At 32.1% G+C, this 16848-nt stretch overlaps 1 protein-coding gene across 2 annotated transcripts in view; it reads left to right on the top strand.

Moving 5' to 3' along the window:
• Window positions 1–16848, top strand: part of ECT2 (epithelial cell transforming 2) — a 65155-nt gene that overhangs the window by 34285 nt on the left and 14022 nt on the right. For both annotated transcript variants that reach the window (XM_008579854.1, XM_008579855.1), the window contains 7 exons: window positions 787–897; window positions 1897–1993; window positions 3575–3656; window positions 11639–11717; window positions 11884–12003; window positions 15161–15299; window positions 16633–16787. In XM_008579854.1, coding sequence (XP_008578076.1) covers window positions 787–897; window positions 1897–1993; window positions 3575–3656; window positions 11639–11717; window positions 11884–12003; window positions 15161–15299; window positions 16633–16787 — 783 coding nt within the window. The remainder of the gene's footprint in view (window positions 1–786; window positions 898–1896; window positions 1994–3574; window positions 3657–11638; window positions 11718–11883; window positions 12004–15160; window positions 15300–16632; window positions 16788–16848) is intronic.

The following is a 16848-nucleotide window of genomic DNA, read 5'->3' as shown; positions in this document are numbered from 1 at the left end:
TTTTAATTTTTCTTTTTTCTTAGTTGATAACACCTTTTGCTGTCATCGTGTCTGTTTATGTTTAAAGGCTTCTAATGGACTGCTGCTTCTTTACTAGGATAAAAACCATACTGCTTAAGTTAATAAAATAAATGCATTTTGATGAGGTTCTGTGAATAGAATTTATAAGTTTCCTTGGATCTCTTTGAATAGGATTTATAAGTTTCAGTGCCTTGACTACTGGCATATATACCTGTTTTCTAAGGCCTCTCCCCAACTTCCTTCCTTACCATAGTCTTTTAGATGTTTTTTCTGGTTGGTTGAGAATTCCAAAAATGCAAATTATTGCCACATATCTTTTTGATACCCATTACTCTCCTCAATTAACTAAGACATTTTTCTTTTTCTTGCTTGTATTTTTGGGAAATGGAATCGATCTTTTAATGGTGGTTTGGGTTCTGCATAGATCAGTTCTAATTTAATTAATATTTTCTAAACTTATAGAAGTTGTTTTTTGTTATGTTTGTATCAATACAATAAGCTTTAATATGTTTTTGTTTTTTTCTGAGTCTTTATTTGCTTTTCAAGATTTAGGTTGTGTGTACCAATTGATGCATTTTGTTTATCAACTAACTCACTCTTTACTAAGAAGTTTATAAGGTATGTTTCTGTATTTAATTTGAGAAGAACCTAACTTTTCTTTTACATCCAGTGTGTCAGATTGTGATGACTGTTTGACTTACAGTTTCATTGTCTAAGGGTGACAAGCATAACAAATAATTTTTTTTCTCCCTTTCTTCTTTCTAGTCAAAAGATTTGGTGAAAACCTACCCTCCCTTTGTAAACTTCTTTGAAATGAGCAAGGAAACAATCATTAAATGTGAAAAACAGAAACCGAGATTTCATGCTTTTCTCAAGGTAATGTACATTACTTTCAAATAAAAATCTGGGAATTATTTCTGAAGGAATTAATTAAAATTACAAAAAGTTAGGTAAATTATAACTTTAGTAAAAATGTATGCATGTAAGAACACCTTAATGCTATATGATAATTTTAGTTATACCTGTCGGTGACAATGATGTTAAACTTAAGAAGATTTGATTTATGACGTAGTAGGGGCAAAGAGGCAGCTGAGTGAATGAGATTGTTGTATGTGGGGTTTTTTTTTTTTCCTTTTTGTCTTTTTTCGTGACCGGCAACGGATTGCAACCCTCAGTGTCGTGCCCGTACTGGACTGGGACCGGCAACGGGATCGCAACCCTCGGTGTTGCGCCCGCACCGGCAACGGATCGCAACCCTCAGTGTCGCGCCTGTACCGGACCGGGACCGGCAACGGGATCGCAACCCTCGGTGTTGCGCCCGCACCTCGCTCAGCCAGTGAGTGGCCGGTCTGCATGTGGGATCCAAACCCTCGGCGGGAGTGCCGCCGCGCTCCCAAGCGGCGCACTGTAGCAGTGCGCCACCGGGCCGGCCCGTATGTGGGTTTTTTTAAAAAAATAAAGTTATGTATGTTTTAGCTCTCAAATAAAAATTTTCTAGTAAGATTTTGTTTTGCCTTTAATGATTTTTTCTCTTACCTGTACCTTACATTGTTTATCCAATGTTATCAGCATAATTAACATTTTGAAACTTGTGTGTGTGTGCATGAGTGAATAATATAGATTTAACAGACACTTAAGGTGGCATATATAGGGGGGTGTAGAGGAACTCACTTTCCGTTAGATGTTGTTACCCCTTAGCTGGCCCTGGAAGATTATTAAACAATTGCAATCTGTCAGAGAGCAACCACCATCTGACCTCTTCTTTGTTAGTTTTATCAGGGACACTAGTGACAAGGTGTAATCTAGTAAGTATAGAGTGTCTAATCTTTGTAGAAAACCTTTCTTTAAATTGTTGAATAAATTAATTTCTTTCAGATAAACCAAGCCAAACCAGAATGTGGACGGCAAAGCCTTGTTGAACTTCTCATCCGACCGGTACAGAGGTTACCCAGTGTTGCATTACTTTTAAATGGTACTTGTCTGATATATTTTCAGACTACTTCAGATATCTTCAAGGGATTGTTTTTTCTCAAAACGTTGAAATTCTCAATTTTAGAGTTTCTTAGATTTCAGCATTAAAGTTTATATGTCCTTTACATAGAAAACATCATGATGGGTAATCTTAAGGAATAGTCATTGGTACTACAGAAATTCAGTCTGGCCTGATATACTTTATTTGTCCTGATATGAATATTATATTGACTAATACTGTACTTTTTCTCTTTCAAGTTAAAAGTCATCTTATATTTCACTAATTCAAAATCAATTTATATCTAAGTATATACAAAATTCACCCATAAAAATCAGAGGGAGAGAGATGATTCATATGTCTTAAGATTTTTTAGTCCTTTTCTGGATTTTAGTAAAGTTCTATGTACTTGGTTTTATGTTTACTTTTTTTCACCTTAGATTATTCAGAACACTCTTGAAACATAATATATCCCTTTATTCTAGAACTTAAAGTACAGATATCAATAGAAGGGATTTTTACAGCAGAGAGTTTTTATGAATAAATTTTGCCTGTGGTAAAAAAAACAAATAAGCATATGTATTCTATTCCTTTATGTTTAGTTGACTAAAGTAGTGAATATTTTTAGGACAGTGTTCTTATTTATTTTTTTAAATTAAGTATAAAAACTAAATTATAAACAGGAATAAGTCTGTAATAAAGCATTTTGATTCCTAAACTTTAACTACAGTAATATGTACCACAGAAAAGCCTAATTTTGTGATTGTTTAATTCTATTTTTTTTATGTAAAATGTTTTGGTTGATATATAAATTTTAGTACGAACTAAAAAATTGATTATTTTTATTCTCCTTAGGGTTATCTAATATATTTGAGAATTACTGGGTTATAAAATGATTTCCTTACTCTTTAAAACTTATCTTATTTTACAGATTATAAGGAGAGTATATGAACAATCAAACTTTCAAGTTTCAAAAACATTGTACTTTTTTGCTTATTTGCATATCTTCATTAATGTCTCATTAAGTAATTGTAGAAATCCATCAAATGTAGTCATGACTGAAATGAACTTGATTTCTAAGCTTTATTCCTATTATTCCACATACGAGATTAGGCGCACATGGTATTAGATTGAGCATAGATTTGGTAAGAATGTGCCAAGGATGGCACAGGGAACATAATAACCTGGATAAAGAAGAGTCTGCGTGTTAAGTACAAAGCTCTAAAATAACAAAACCTGCTCTTAAAGGCACCAAATGCTCTCTGTAATGGACCCATGGACCCCAATATGAAATGTAAAATATGTAATGATATCTGAGCTAAGTGAGGAACATGTTTTTATTCAGCACTGTGGAGAGAGTTTGAGGAATCTAGGAGTCCCCAAGGAGGAAATTGTGACAGCAGTGTAAGAAAATCTGTGCTATATATTCTGAAAATTTAGTCAATAAAAAAATATGGAAACCTTAACAGATGTGTAAGAAGAGAGTTTTTTAGGTAATATTGCTGGAAATGGGTTTTTTTTACGTCTTAGATGGAAAACCACTGAATTTTTTTTAGTCATGGAAAAAACATTTTATTATTGCAGATCTTAAGAAGCATACAGCTGATGAAAATCCTGACAAAAGCACTTTAGAAAAAGCCATTGGATCACTAAAGGAAGTAATGACGTAAGTGCATTGTTTTAATTTTTTATTGTTCTTTAAATTTAGAATCGAATTGATAGAACAATTGTTGTCACAAATGGAAAGAAAAATACCTATAGCCCATATTTTGTAAAATAATATTTTCTAGTAGTGTAGTTACACACTAAAATGACAAGAAACATTTTAACAATACATTGATTAATCAAAACATTTATTTCTAAAGGTATTAAACTATTATACACAGAATAACAATGGTTTAGAAACTTGGAATTATTACAAATGTGCTAATGGACATTTTCTTCATATACCTCCAGTCATAACTTGTTTTTGTCTTCATAGTAATGTGAACTGCCCAAATGTAACATGTGAATTTGAACATTGTAAATAAAAAGAAAAGGTTTATAAATGCTTGTTTTCACTTTTACTTTTAACTTTTTGTTTCTTATGTAGAATTTTATGGAATTAAATTGGAAGGATTGGTTGGAGATGTATTAAAATTACAAACCCATGGGCTGGCCAGTTAGCTCAGTTGATTAGAGCATGGTGTTATAGCACCAGCATCAAGGGTTTGGATCCCTAAACCAGCAAGCCACCAAAAAAAATAAAATAAATAAAAATGCAAACTCAATGAAATTGATGTGCAGAGCTTAATTATTAAACTTAGGCTGCTTACTGTAGGTCTAACTTGGAGAGATAGGTCTGATCAGAAATTATATTTTCTGACTATTATGATCAGAGTGGAAAACCTTGTTGCCGTTAACTGTTCTGCCTCATGGAAGGTACTTAAACTCTTTGGAATTTATATTTCAGTGTACTTTCTAGATTTAATTAAATGATTTCTGAGATTCCATGAGTTCTCTCTATATGAGATAGTTTCTTAAAATACTTGCAAAGGAGGTTTTAGAGGAACACTTTACTAGTTCTAGAGAGAGGGTCTAGTAAAGATCTCTTTTATTCTCTTATTTGAGAGAATAATGCTCAAATTAGCTAATACCAGCTTCTGTTGCAACTGAAAGATTTATGTACATACATTTTTTGTTTTGTTTTCTTTTGTGCTTATGTTTGTATTTTATATGTTCACCAGCCAGCCTTCATGCTTTTGATTTGTTATCTTGGGAACAGGATAACAGTTTTGAGGCTATGATAATGACAATTCTCTGTATTTTTTTCAATACCTTATAGCTTCAAATACTCTGACACACATTGTTTACCTTGGTCCTTTCAACAAACTTTATAAAGTAGGCAGTCATTGTTTATATATTTTTATGAAAGAGAAAAGCTGAGGTTGTTACTTGCCCAATTTACCTGTCTGTAGAATATTTTAACTAGTAGTTTATGCTATTTGTTATTCATGTATAATATATTTCAGTAAACAAAAATTATAAAGTAACCTAAATAGCAAATAGGTTAATCGTTTAACCTTTTGCCTTCTTTAGAATAGAATTAAGCTGCTACTATAGGGATAATGAGCCTCGCTCATAAGACAAATGATTAAAGATTTCTTTCTCTTTCAACATTATTTAAGCTTATGAGAACTTATGACTTTTTTTATGTCACTACCCTAAGTGCATTACACATAGTAGATTTTTAATAAAAGTTGAATTATAGGAGCTGATATTTTAATGTCGAATTGTGATGCTGATTTATAAATCATATAGAATTTGACCAGATCTAAATTCTTGAGATTCTTGAGCATTTAACCTAGGGATTAAATGCTTATTATGATTGATTAAAACAACCATAGTCTATCAGGTAAAGGAAATAATAGACAGCACCAAATCCTTGCCATTTGAGCAAACCAAAAAAACCTCCTAAAGTTGGATTCTAACAACATTATTTACACATGTGTAGCTTATAAAATAATAGACAGCACTAGTCCCTGCCACTTGAGTAAATCAAATAAAGCTCCTAAAGTTGGATTCTAACAAGATTAGTTACGCATACATATACGACCATGAAACCATCACCACAATAAAGATAAGGAATATTTCTATCATGTCTCAGAATTTACTCATGTCCCTTGGTAATCCCTTTTTCTGCCTCTCCCTATTCCATCCATCTTAAAGCAATCTGTGCTCTTCTTTCTATCACTATACTATGCATTTTCTAGGATTTTATCTAAATGGAATCAGTTGATATAGACTATTTTGTCTGGCTTTTTTTCCTTTATGTCTGGTATAATTATTTTGAGATCAGTCCTTATTGTTGCTTGTATCAATAGTTCATTGACTTTTGTTTTCCATTGTATGTATAGTCACAGTTTATTGATTCTTGTGTTGATGGACATTTTGGTTGTTTCCAGTTTCTAGCTATTACAAGTAAAGTTGCTGTGAACATTTGTGAATAAGTCTTTCTTATGGACATATGCTTTCATTTCTCTTGTATGAATTCCTAGGAGTAGGAATGGCTAAATCAGATAGGTGTATGCATAACTTTTTAAGAAACTGTCAAATTGTTTCCAAGATGCTTGTACTATTTTATTCTACATTTTGACCAACTGTGTGTGGTAAATTCCAGTGTCTCCATGTCCTTATCAACACTTGGTATGGTCAGTCATTTTATTTTATTTTTATTTTTATTTATTTATTTATTTTTTTGTCTTTTGTCTTTTTCCGTGTCCAGCAACGGATCGCAACCCTCAGTGTTGCCCCCGTACCGGACCGGGGACCGGCAACGGGATTGCAACCCTCGGTGTTGCTCCCGCGCCTCGCTCAGCCAGTGAGCGGGAACCGGTCTGTATGTGGGATCCGAACCCTCGGGCGGGAGCGCCACCGCGCTTCCCAAGCGGCGCACTATCCAGTGCGCCACCAGGCCGGCCCATGGTCAGTCATTTTAATTTGTGCCATTGTAATAGAGGTCTAGTGGTATCTCATTGTAGTTTTTATTTCCATTTTGAAAGATGTTGCGTGTCTTTTTGTGTGCATATTTGCCATCATATTATTGTCTGTGGTGATATGCCTGTTCAAATCTTTTGTCTCCTTTCAAAAAAAAAATTTTTTTTTTTTTGAGTAATTGAATTTTGAGAGTTCTTTCTACATTCTGGTTAAAAGATTATGTCAGATATGTGGTTTGCAAATATTTTCTCCTAGTCTGTGGCTTGGTTTTTCTTTTCTTTTAACAGTTTCTTTCCAAAGACAGGAGTTCTAGATTTTGAAGTCTAGTTTATCAATTTTTTTAATAGATGGTACTTTTATAGTTTTATTGGAGAAATCTTCATCTAACCCAGGAACACAAGAATTTTTTTTTCTATTTTTCTCAAGGAGGTTTGTAGTCTTATTAGTCTTCAGGTAAAAATAATTTACTTCTATAATTCATTTTGAGTTAGGTTTTATATATGGGGCAAGGTACATATCAAAGTTTATTTTTTTACATATGGAAATCTGTTCTAGCACTTTTTGTTGAAAAAGATTATCCTTTCTCTACTGAATTGCTTTTGTACCTTTTTTGAAAATCAGCTGACCATAAACATGAGGGTTACTTCTGGGTCCTCAGTTCTGTTTCATTGATCTATATATCTATGCTTCTGCCAGTACCACACAGTCTTGATTACTGTGATTTAAATTTTGAAATTGGGAAGTATGAGTCCTCTTAACTTTGTTCTTCTTTTTCAAGATTGTTTTTGCTGCTCTGGTTTCCTTGAATTTGAATAGGGCTTTTAGGATGATCTTGTCAATTTCTGAAAAACACCAACAACAGTAACAGTGGGGAATTTAAATAGGGATTTTATTGAAACTGTAGATCAATTTGGGGAGTATTGTTTTGTTTTTTTTTGGCAGCTGGCCAGTATGGGGATCCAAACCCTAGACCTTGGTGTTACAAGGCTGCGCTCTAACCAACTGAGCTAATGGCCAGCTCTGGGGAATATTGTTATCTTAGCAATATTGTCTTCTGATCCGTGAACATTTATTTCTATTTATTTATTTCTTTAATCTTTCAACTATGTTTTGTAGTTTTCAGAGTTATGTTTTGCATTTCTTATGTTAAAATATTCTATTCTTTTTGATGCTATTGTCAAAGGAATTGCTACTTTTATTTTTGGATTGTTCATAGCTAGTGTACAGAAATACAATAGAATTTTACATATTGATTTTATACCTTGCAACCTTGCTGAATTTGTTTATTTAATAATCTTTTAGTGAATTCCTTAGGGTTTTCTGTAAACAAGATCATGTCATCTGCAAGTAGAGATAGTTTTACTTCCTTTTCAACTTGGATGCTTTTATTTCATTTTCTTGTCTAATTGCCCTGCCTAAGCAAGTGGACATCTTGTCTTGTTCCTGATGTCAAGAGGAAAGCATTCAGTCTTTCACCACTAATTATGATATTAGCTGTAGGGTTTTTATAGATTTCCTTTATCAAATTGAGGAAGTCATCACCTATTCCTAGTTTGTAGAATGTTTTTTATCATGAAAGTATGTTGGATTTTGTCAAATGCTTTTGCTGTGTCTATTGAGGTAGCCATTTGGTTTTTCTTTTTTGTTCTATTGATATGGTGTATCACATTATTTCATTTTTGCCTATTAACTCAACCTTGCATACCTGGGATAAATCCCACTTGTTCATGGTATGTAATCCTTTTTATATGTTGCTGGGGTTTGTTTGCTTTTTATTTCTGTAAGGTTGGTAGTGATGTCCCATCTTTTATTTCTAATTTTAGTGATTTGAGTCTTCTGTCTTTTTTTCTTGGTCAGCTACCTAAAGGTTTGTCAATTTTATTGATCTTTTCAAAGTACCAATTCTTCTTGCTTTTGTTGGTTTTTCTCTATTACTTTTGTATTTTCTATTTCACTCTAATCTTTACTATTTCCTTCCTTCTTGTGTTAGGTTTAGTTTGCTCTTCTTTATCCCTCCACTGTCTAAAGGCAGAAGGTTATATTATTGATTAAAGGTTCTTCTTCCTTTTTTCTATACTCATTTGCAGCTAGCGTTGTTTTAATTATATTCCATATATTCCCTCTAAGCATTGTTTTAATTATATTCCATAAATTTTGATGTGCTGTGTTTTTGTTTATCTCAAAGTATTTTCTAATTTTCTCTGTGACTTCTTCTTGACTCATTGGTTATTTGAGACTGTGTTTAATTCCCACATAGTTGCAAATTTCCATAATTTCTCTGTCGTATTAATTTCTAATTTTACTCCATCATTGGAGAAGATATTTTGTATAATTTCAGTCCTTTCAAACTTTTTGAGGCTTATTTTGTGGCCTACCCAGGAGAATGTTCAATGTACACTTGAGAAGAAGTGTGTTTTGTTGTTATTGGGTGGAGTAGTCTATAGATTTCTGTTAGGTCTCATTGTTTTGTAATGTTCAAGTTTTTTATTTTCTTTTTGATCCGCCTAGTAGTTCTATTCATTGTTAAAAATGAGGTATTGGAGTCTTCAATTACTATTTTGAATTGTCTATTTCTCCTTTATTTCTGTCAGTTTTTACTTTATGTATTTTGGATTAAGTTCATATATGTGAATAATTGTTATATTTTTCTCATGGATTGACCCTTTTATCATTATGAAATGTCCCTCTTTATCTCTAGAGACAATTTTTGTCTTGAAGCCTATTTTAATATGATATTACTTTAGCCATTCCAGTTCTGTTTTGCTTTCTGTCGGTATGGTATCTTTCTTCATTCTTTTACTTTAAACCTATTTGTGTCTTTATATCTCTTATAGACAGCATATAGTGGGACTATTTTTTTTTTTTATTCAGGCTGTTAATCTCTGTGTTTAGATTAGAGTATTTATTCCATTTTCACTTAATGTTACTTATATTGTTGATATAGTTAGATTTACACTGCCATTTGCTTTTTGGTTTTTTGTGTGTCATGTCTTTTTTGTTCCTCTGTCCTACCTTTTCTTTCTTTTCTTTTTCTTTTTCTTTTTTTTTTTACATTAAATGAATATTCTCACTGTAACATTTTAATTTTTTAAATGATTTTTTCACTATATTTTCTTATTTTCTTAGTATTTGCTCTAGTGCTTACCATATGCTATATACATTTTAACAGAATCTACTTTAGATCTACGCTGACTTAATTCCAGTTAGATATAGAAGCATTATTACTCTATTACCCCGTCCCCTTTTTTTGCTATTGTTTTAAAACATAGTGCATATATATATACAAGTATGTTCCAACTCCAACAATATATGGTTGTAATTATTACTTTACATAATTTTATGTTTTTTAAAAGAAATTGAGAGTAGAAAGGAGAGTAAGTATACATTTATAGTTTGCTTAGAAACCTTCTTATTTATAATTTCTGCTTTTATTCATTTGGATTTACCATCTGGTGTAATTTTCTTACTCCAGTAGCGCTTTGGCTGTTAATCAAATTCTCTTTGTTCTCTGTTTTTAAGGCTCTTTGATTATGATTTGCCTTGGTGTAATTTTCTTCTTTTTTGTGTGTTTGAGGTTCATTTTACTTCTTGCATTTGTGGTTTTAAAGTTTTTACCAAGTTTGGGACATTTTCACTATTACTTTTTCAAATATATTTTGTACCCTCCCTGTCCCTCTTCCTTTAGGGATGGTCTAAAATTGTACCTGTACCTCGCCTCTTGAATTTGTCCCACAGCTCATTGATAGTTAAATTTTTTTTCCTGTTTTTTTCTCTCTAACTTTGGAAAATTTCTGTTGCTGTCTTCAATTTATTATTTTTTTCTGCTGCAGTGTCTAATCTGCTGATATTCTCATCCAATGTATTTTTCCTGTAAGACATTGTAACTTCCATCTCTAGAAAACTGATTTGGGTCTTTTTAAGATATCTTCCATGTCTCTTCTTAACATGTTCAAACTTTCCTGTTGTCTTTTGAACCTGTAAAATTGATATAATAACTTTAAACTGTTTACTGATTTTATCATCTGTGTCAGCTTTAATTTTTTTCCTTGTCATTATGAGTCATATTTTTCTGTTTTGCTTGCCTGTTATTATTTTATTGGGTTGTAGACATGGACAATTTTACTTTGTTGAGTTCTACATATTTCTTTATTCCTGTAAATATTCTTGAGCTTTGTTCCTGGATACAGTTAAGTTACTTTCTAACAGTTTGATTTTTTCGTGTCTTATTGTTAAACTTTGTTAGGCAGGATCAGAACAGCATTTAGTCTAGGGTTAATTTTCCCTACTGTTGAGGCAAGATCTTTCTTAGTACTCTACACTGATACCACGTGAATCTTGTTTTCCACTCTTACTGATGTCACTATTCCATGCCATGTGAACTCTTGGCACTATTACCTGTAATCTTTTTCGATGGATGTTTCCCTAACCTCAGATAGTTTCCTCACACACATGCATTGATCAATGCACAGCTGAGTACAAGAGGAAGCCTTTTGCAGATGTATGAAGTTCTCTCTGTGTGCAGCTCTCTTTTCTAGTAATCTGCCCTGCATACTAGCCGTATTTCCTCACTGGACTCGCAGCTTTGCTTCTTTCGCTTAGGGATATAGCTGGGTATTGAAGGAAAGTTTCTCTAGGCTGTAAGTGAGGACAATTACGGTGCTTGCCTTGTTTGTTTTCTGTCTCACAGGAACTGATGTCTAGTGTCCTGGGAAACCCTTGTGTTTTAATATTTTGACTGTTTTTTTAGTTTTAGGCAGGAGGGTAAATCCATTTCCTCTTTTTCCATCTTGTTTTGGAAGCAGTAGTCTTAGTTTTTGTTTCAGTGAAATGATTAGCACATGACTTGCATAAAACCTTAATTGAACTTACATTTAGAATTTCAAAATTTTGTTAACCAAAAGATTATATAGGTTTAATGTGTTTTGGAAAGTGTATAGTGAGTATAGTGAAGAAATATGCTAAGGAGTATGATAGTGAAACATACTTTTCTGAAGGATTCTATGGAATTTTTAATGTAGTGTGATATTTTTAAGGAATATTTTAACATATTCATCAAAATTAAGACAGATTCACATGAAAGGATTTTTTTTTGTGATATGAGATGTGTATATGTACAGTTTTCATGTTCTGTTTTAAAAGAAGTTTCAAAAATAACTATTATTAATTTTTCAGGCATATTAATGAAGATAAGAGAAAAACAGAAGCTCAAAAGCAAATTTTTGATGTTGTTTATGAAGTAGATGGATGCCCAGTAAGTATTCTTTTTTCCTGACTCAATTTATTTTGTTTTTCTTGTTAATGAGGTTTTTATAGGTTTAGTAGAAACAATTTTGGTACCACTTACTTTTAAATTGCAACTTCTTAAAAATTACTTGATACCAAGTGATCCCTTTTATTAATATTTTGAATCTATACAGGCCAATCTTTTATCTTCTCACCGTAGCTTAGTACAACGAGTTGAAACAATTTCTCTAGGTGAGCAACCCTGTGACAGAGGAGAACAAGTAACTCTCTTCCTCTTCAATGACTGCCTGGAGGTAAGGTTGTATTTAATATAGAATAATAACAATGCTGATTTTTGTACTTCCCTGAATATTTAAAACCAAGCCTTGATGGAAATATAATGTAGAATGTTAAAGTAAACTCAAATAATTACTTTTTTTGTTACTGTGACCAATTATTGATTTAATACTACTAGTAGAATTCTTTTAGGGGAAGGTCTAATCTTAAGAAGTATGATAAATTTCAATGACTTCAAATCCAAGTCAAAATGAAAATTTAATTTATGTCCATGCAAATGAATGTTTAGGTTAAGAATTTTGGGAACTTCTTATTTCTCTGTATATTTATTCAAGGTTTACAAAATAATTATGAGTTCTTTTTGAAATTCAGTTGGCTTTTCCAGCAAAGATGAAGTCAGTATTTTGTTGAGGATGGAGATCACTTGATAATTTAATATTATGAATTCCTTCATTCTTAAGGAATAATGTTAAATATAATATTAAATAATATTAAATCAACTGATTTGAGAGTGAATGTGTGGTCGATGGAGTACAAGAATTCTAATTCTAAAATTCTTGTCCATCCAAGTTTTTTCTTCCCATAATACCCTTACAGACAATTGAATTGTTTGTGTGCTTTTTCAACTCTTTTCTTTCTTTTAATATTTATTTTTAAACAACTAAACAGTCTAGTGACAGATAAAAAGGAGTGCATTTTCCTTCATCTCAGAAGAGAAAAATGTTCATTTTGCTAAAACAGACATTAATAAGAAGACTCATTTGACTTTTGTTATTGGGTAACTTTCTGTTGCCTTCATCAAAGCGATTGATGGGTTTCCTTTTTCTTTAAAGTTTATGTCCTTTTTTAAAAAAAATCTCTTTCTACTTCACTTGAAGTGCTGCCCTCTTATTTCATATACATTACATGAAATACATAGAAATATTAGAGAACAAGCCATGCCCAGAGAGAATAGGTGCATGTGTGATAAATTCCCACCAAAAATTCAGTTGTTTTAAGTGCAGAGTTAAGAGGTTAACAGAAAATGATATTTTCATTTGATCAGTAATATTTCAAAAAGCACAGATATAAAGACAGTAAAAATACTCCACATAATTGGCCATATCCTAAAGTGAGAAAATCAGCAAACCATGAGGCAGATAATTCTGAACTCCCTGTCTCTCTTATAATAAGAACTTTAGCCTGCCATGCTTTTGAGAACAGAGGCTACGCGAAAGAGTCAATTTTCAATCATATTTTATCTGAATTTGCATGAGCATGGGGTTTTATTGTACATGGTCTCTCTGTACTTCTGATTGTTTGGTTCTTCTAAAGCTTTATGTTTATCCTGTTGGAGTCCCTAGGTCAGCTTGCTCCATTTCATCTGATAGGTTAGTTTATCTGTTCTTCCTTGCCAACGCATTCTGGTTTATATCCCCTTGTTCCTGACGGAGCTGCAGCTTGCTATAAATGTTTGATCTTACTTACACCCCCTCCAAATTCCTTGAAGTCTTCTGTAACTGGCTTATTGACATCCCTTCCACTTTAATTCCTGCCAGTGATCATCTCCTATAGCTTTCAAATTCCTGGCCTCTCATTTCCTTTACCTTCTTGAATCCAGTGACCTTTTGTTCTACTCTCTCTTAGCTTCCCTGTCTCAGAATTACTTCAACAGAAACTGCTCAATTTCTAACATTAAGTTTGAACTTCAAAATTCATAACCCTATATAAACTTTTATTCTTTAGCTGATTTGTTTAAGAAAAATAAACAAAACTCAGCTAATTTGGAATGAAAAACATGGTGCTTTCTTAACCTGATAAAAACCTATAGCAGGCATCATAGTTAATGATAAAAATTAGAAACATTCAAAATGGTAAAATCTGTATTGTCTCCTCTTCAATATGACAGGTGATGTTTTACTCAATCTATACTAATTTTGTATTTAAGGATATATTTTTCTTTCTTGATATTTTATCTGTGTTTTGAGGGGTTTTTTTATGTTGATGTACTAGCATTTGTGTCATCAATATTGACACTTGTCATTGTTTTTCCTTTTTAAAAACCTTAAAATTATTTATTTTGCTTAGCCAAATTAATTTAAAAGTATACTCTAATATTATAGTGGAAATAATTCTTTTAAAAGTCTTTATTGCTTATTTTCACGATATTAACGTAAATGCACTTTTAATATTTGATATGTATGTTTGATATGTAACATACACCTGTTTCATATTTCTATTTCAATGTGAATATGATATACTGACCAGCTTTTGGTCTTTTCTTATTAGCAAACACAAAATAGTACATTTTCCCGCTGCACTTTGTCATACTCATAATGATGACTAATCAATCTCAATTCATTAAGTAACTTAATCTCAAATCATTTTATGTTAATGTCTTTCAGTTGATAATTATTACTGCAAAAGAGATGTTCTCTAAAAAAGGCTCTGCTAGGCTTTCATGGAAGTGAAAACAAAAAATTTAAAGACCTTGTAAAATTCACAGAACTTACACATGAATCACAAAGTTCTTTCTGATTTTGCTCCTGTCTTCTTCAGTGTTATCTTACCTATCTCCTCCTTTTGCATGAGTTCCCAGTTTAGGTAAAGTTATATCCTAACACAGCATCTTGAATTTATAATCTGTATCATTTGTTTAATGTATTGTTTAATTAATGTTTTTCTTTCTCAATAATGTAAATATCATGACAGCAGGAACCATTTGTGTCATTCTCAACTTTTATCATCAGTGTCTTGCACAGGATCTGAGATACTGTGAATTCCGCTCTTAAACTGAAATTATCTTTTGAAACCAGGGAAGCGATCTCAGAGTAACTACCCTTCTCCTGAACTCAACCCTTTTTTTTCAAGATTCCTTCATCCTTTAATCCTATTGCTTTTCACAGTGCTTCTAATTCTTTCACATCTCTGGAACCTTTTGCATATACCCTAACCTTTTTTTTCTAATTTTTTAATTCTTACATAAACATGGGTATTTTTGCTTCACAATTACCTGTATGATTTTGTCAGGTAAGTAACTTAACTCTGCTTATCACATAGTAACTCTGGGATGACTAATTGTTAAATTTGTTATATGTAGATTTATGTGGTTAGTGGTATTTTATTTTTAATTATTTGGTCTTTAATTATTTTTATTTATATTACTGACCATGATTTTTTTATTTCTATAATCAGATAGCAAGAAAACGGCACAAGGTTATTGGCACTTTTAGGAGTCCTCATGGCCATACCCGACCCCCAGCTTCTCTTAAGCATATTCATCTAATGCCTCTTTCTCAGATTAAGAAGGTGCTAGACATAAGAGAAACAGAAGGTATGCTCATTGGATATACTGTTTTCTAAATATAAGTGGTTTATGTTTATTGTAGTTTTGATTCACTCCCTTGTGGTTTTTTAAAAATGGTAAGTTATCTTTAAATAGTTGGTCAGTCTGGTAAAGTAATTGTTCTTGTATCTCTATCCCAACTTCATCTCTAGAAACAGACTTGATTTTTTATTTTTTCAAATGAAAGTGCTATTTCAACCTGTAGGATTATCTTCATGCCTTAAGGGTCAAAGAGCTTTTAAATGGTTATGCATTAAAATAGTGTCCTAGCCTAGCCTATTCCCACACCACACTAAAACCTATATTTATTCCTTCAGAATCCAAAAGATATCTCCAGTCTATTACCTGTACTCCATATCTTAATACCTTCCTTGTTGCCAATGGCTGCAGTTTTTTAGGGATATATTTAGGATGTGGATGAGGAATAGATGTGAGTGAAGTGAATATACCCACAATAACTGGTAGACTTGATATGGGGTCAAAAGTATGTTAAGGAAACCTTTTATTCTCAACTTTGGTTGTGTTAGAGAGGGTTCTCTGAAGGTCTGAAATTATACCTACCTAAAACAATGTCATCTATATCACCTAGTGATATATGTGTATAGCCATATTTTGGATGTTAGGCATACATTTTTATAATGTAAGCCATTTCCATTACTGATTCTTCTAATGATAGAAGGTTTAAATTCATGAGAAATGATTCTTAAAGAAAATTTGAACAGCAACTTATACTGCTGTTTTCACTCAGTTGTCAAATTCTGTATTATGGGTTGCATAGTACTTTTATTTAAATCATCTCCATTTTTTGGAATTTAATTATAAAGGACCTCAGTGCTTAAAATAGGTTGTGTTGTAGCATCTTGGTCACAAAACTTTTTGTAACAATTTTAATATTTGGACATCTTATTTATTTGAACATGATTTAAGTGAGTTGAGTTGTTGAATTATTCTTATAATGGTCTTTTAGATCCTAGAATTCTAAGGAATTATCTAATTTTTTTTTAACTTAAAATAATTTTACATCATAGAAAATATTGAATGTCATGGGAAATACTGCTTACTTAATGTCATTAAGTTATCATTATTGGTTCCTTACATGGAATACTATTACCATTATAATTCTTTCCAGTACTTCAACTTAATATGGGGATTTTATTATTATTATTATTTTTTTTTGTCTAATTGAAAATGGGAATGGGGAGAATGGTGAAGAAATAATTAATTTCACTGAAATTTCGTTGCTATGAGGGGTCTAAGCTTGGATAAATCTATCATTTTCCAAGGAGTAACACTAATGTTTATGGTTATTCTGGAACCCTAGATTGCCATAATGCTTTTGCATTGCTTGTGAGGCCACCTACAGAGCAGGCAAACGTGCTGCTCAGTTTCCAGATGACGTCAGATGAACTTCCAAAAGAAAATTGGCTAAGGATGCTATGTCGACATGTAGCCAACACCATTTGTAAAGCAGATGCTGTAAGTTCTTAAATCAGTATTACAATGAAAGTTTAAACTATATGGCAATGCATTCAGACTA

Source organism: Galeopterus variegatus, unplaced genomic scaffold, assembly GCF_000696425.1.
Source record: "Galeopterus variegatus unplaced genomic scaffold, G_variegatus-3.0.2 Scaffold1967, whole genome shotgun sequence".
In the NCBI taxonomy this organism is placed as follows: domain Eukaryota; kingdom Metazoa; phylum Chordata; class Mammalia; order Dermoptera; family Cynocephalidae; genus Galeopterus; species Galeopterus variegatus.
This window is presented reverse-complemented; position numbering and strand designations above follow the sequence as displayed.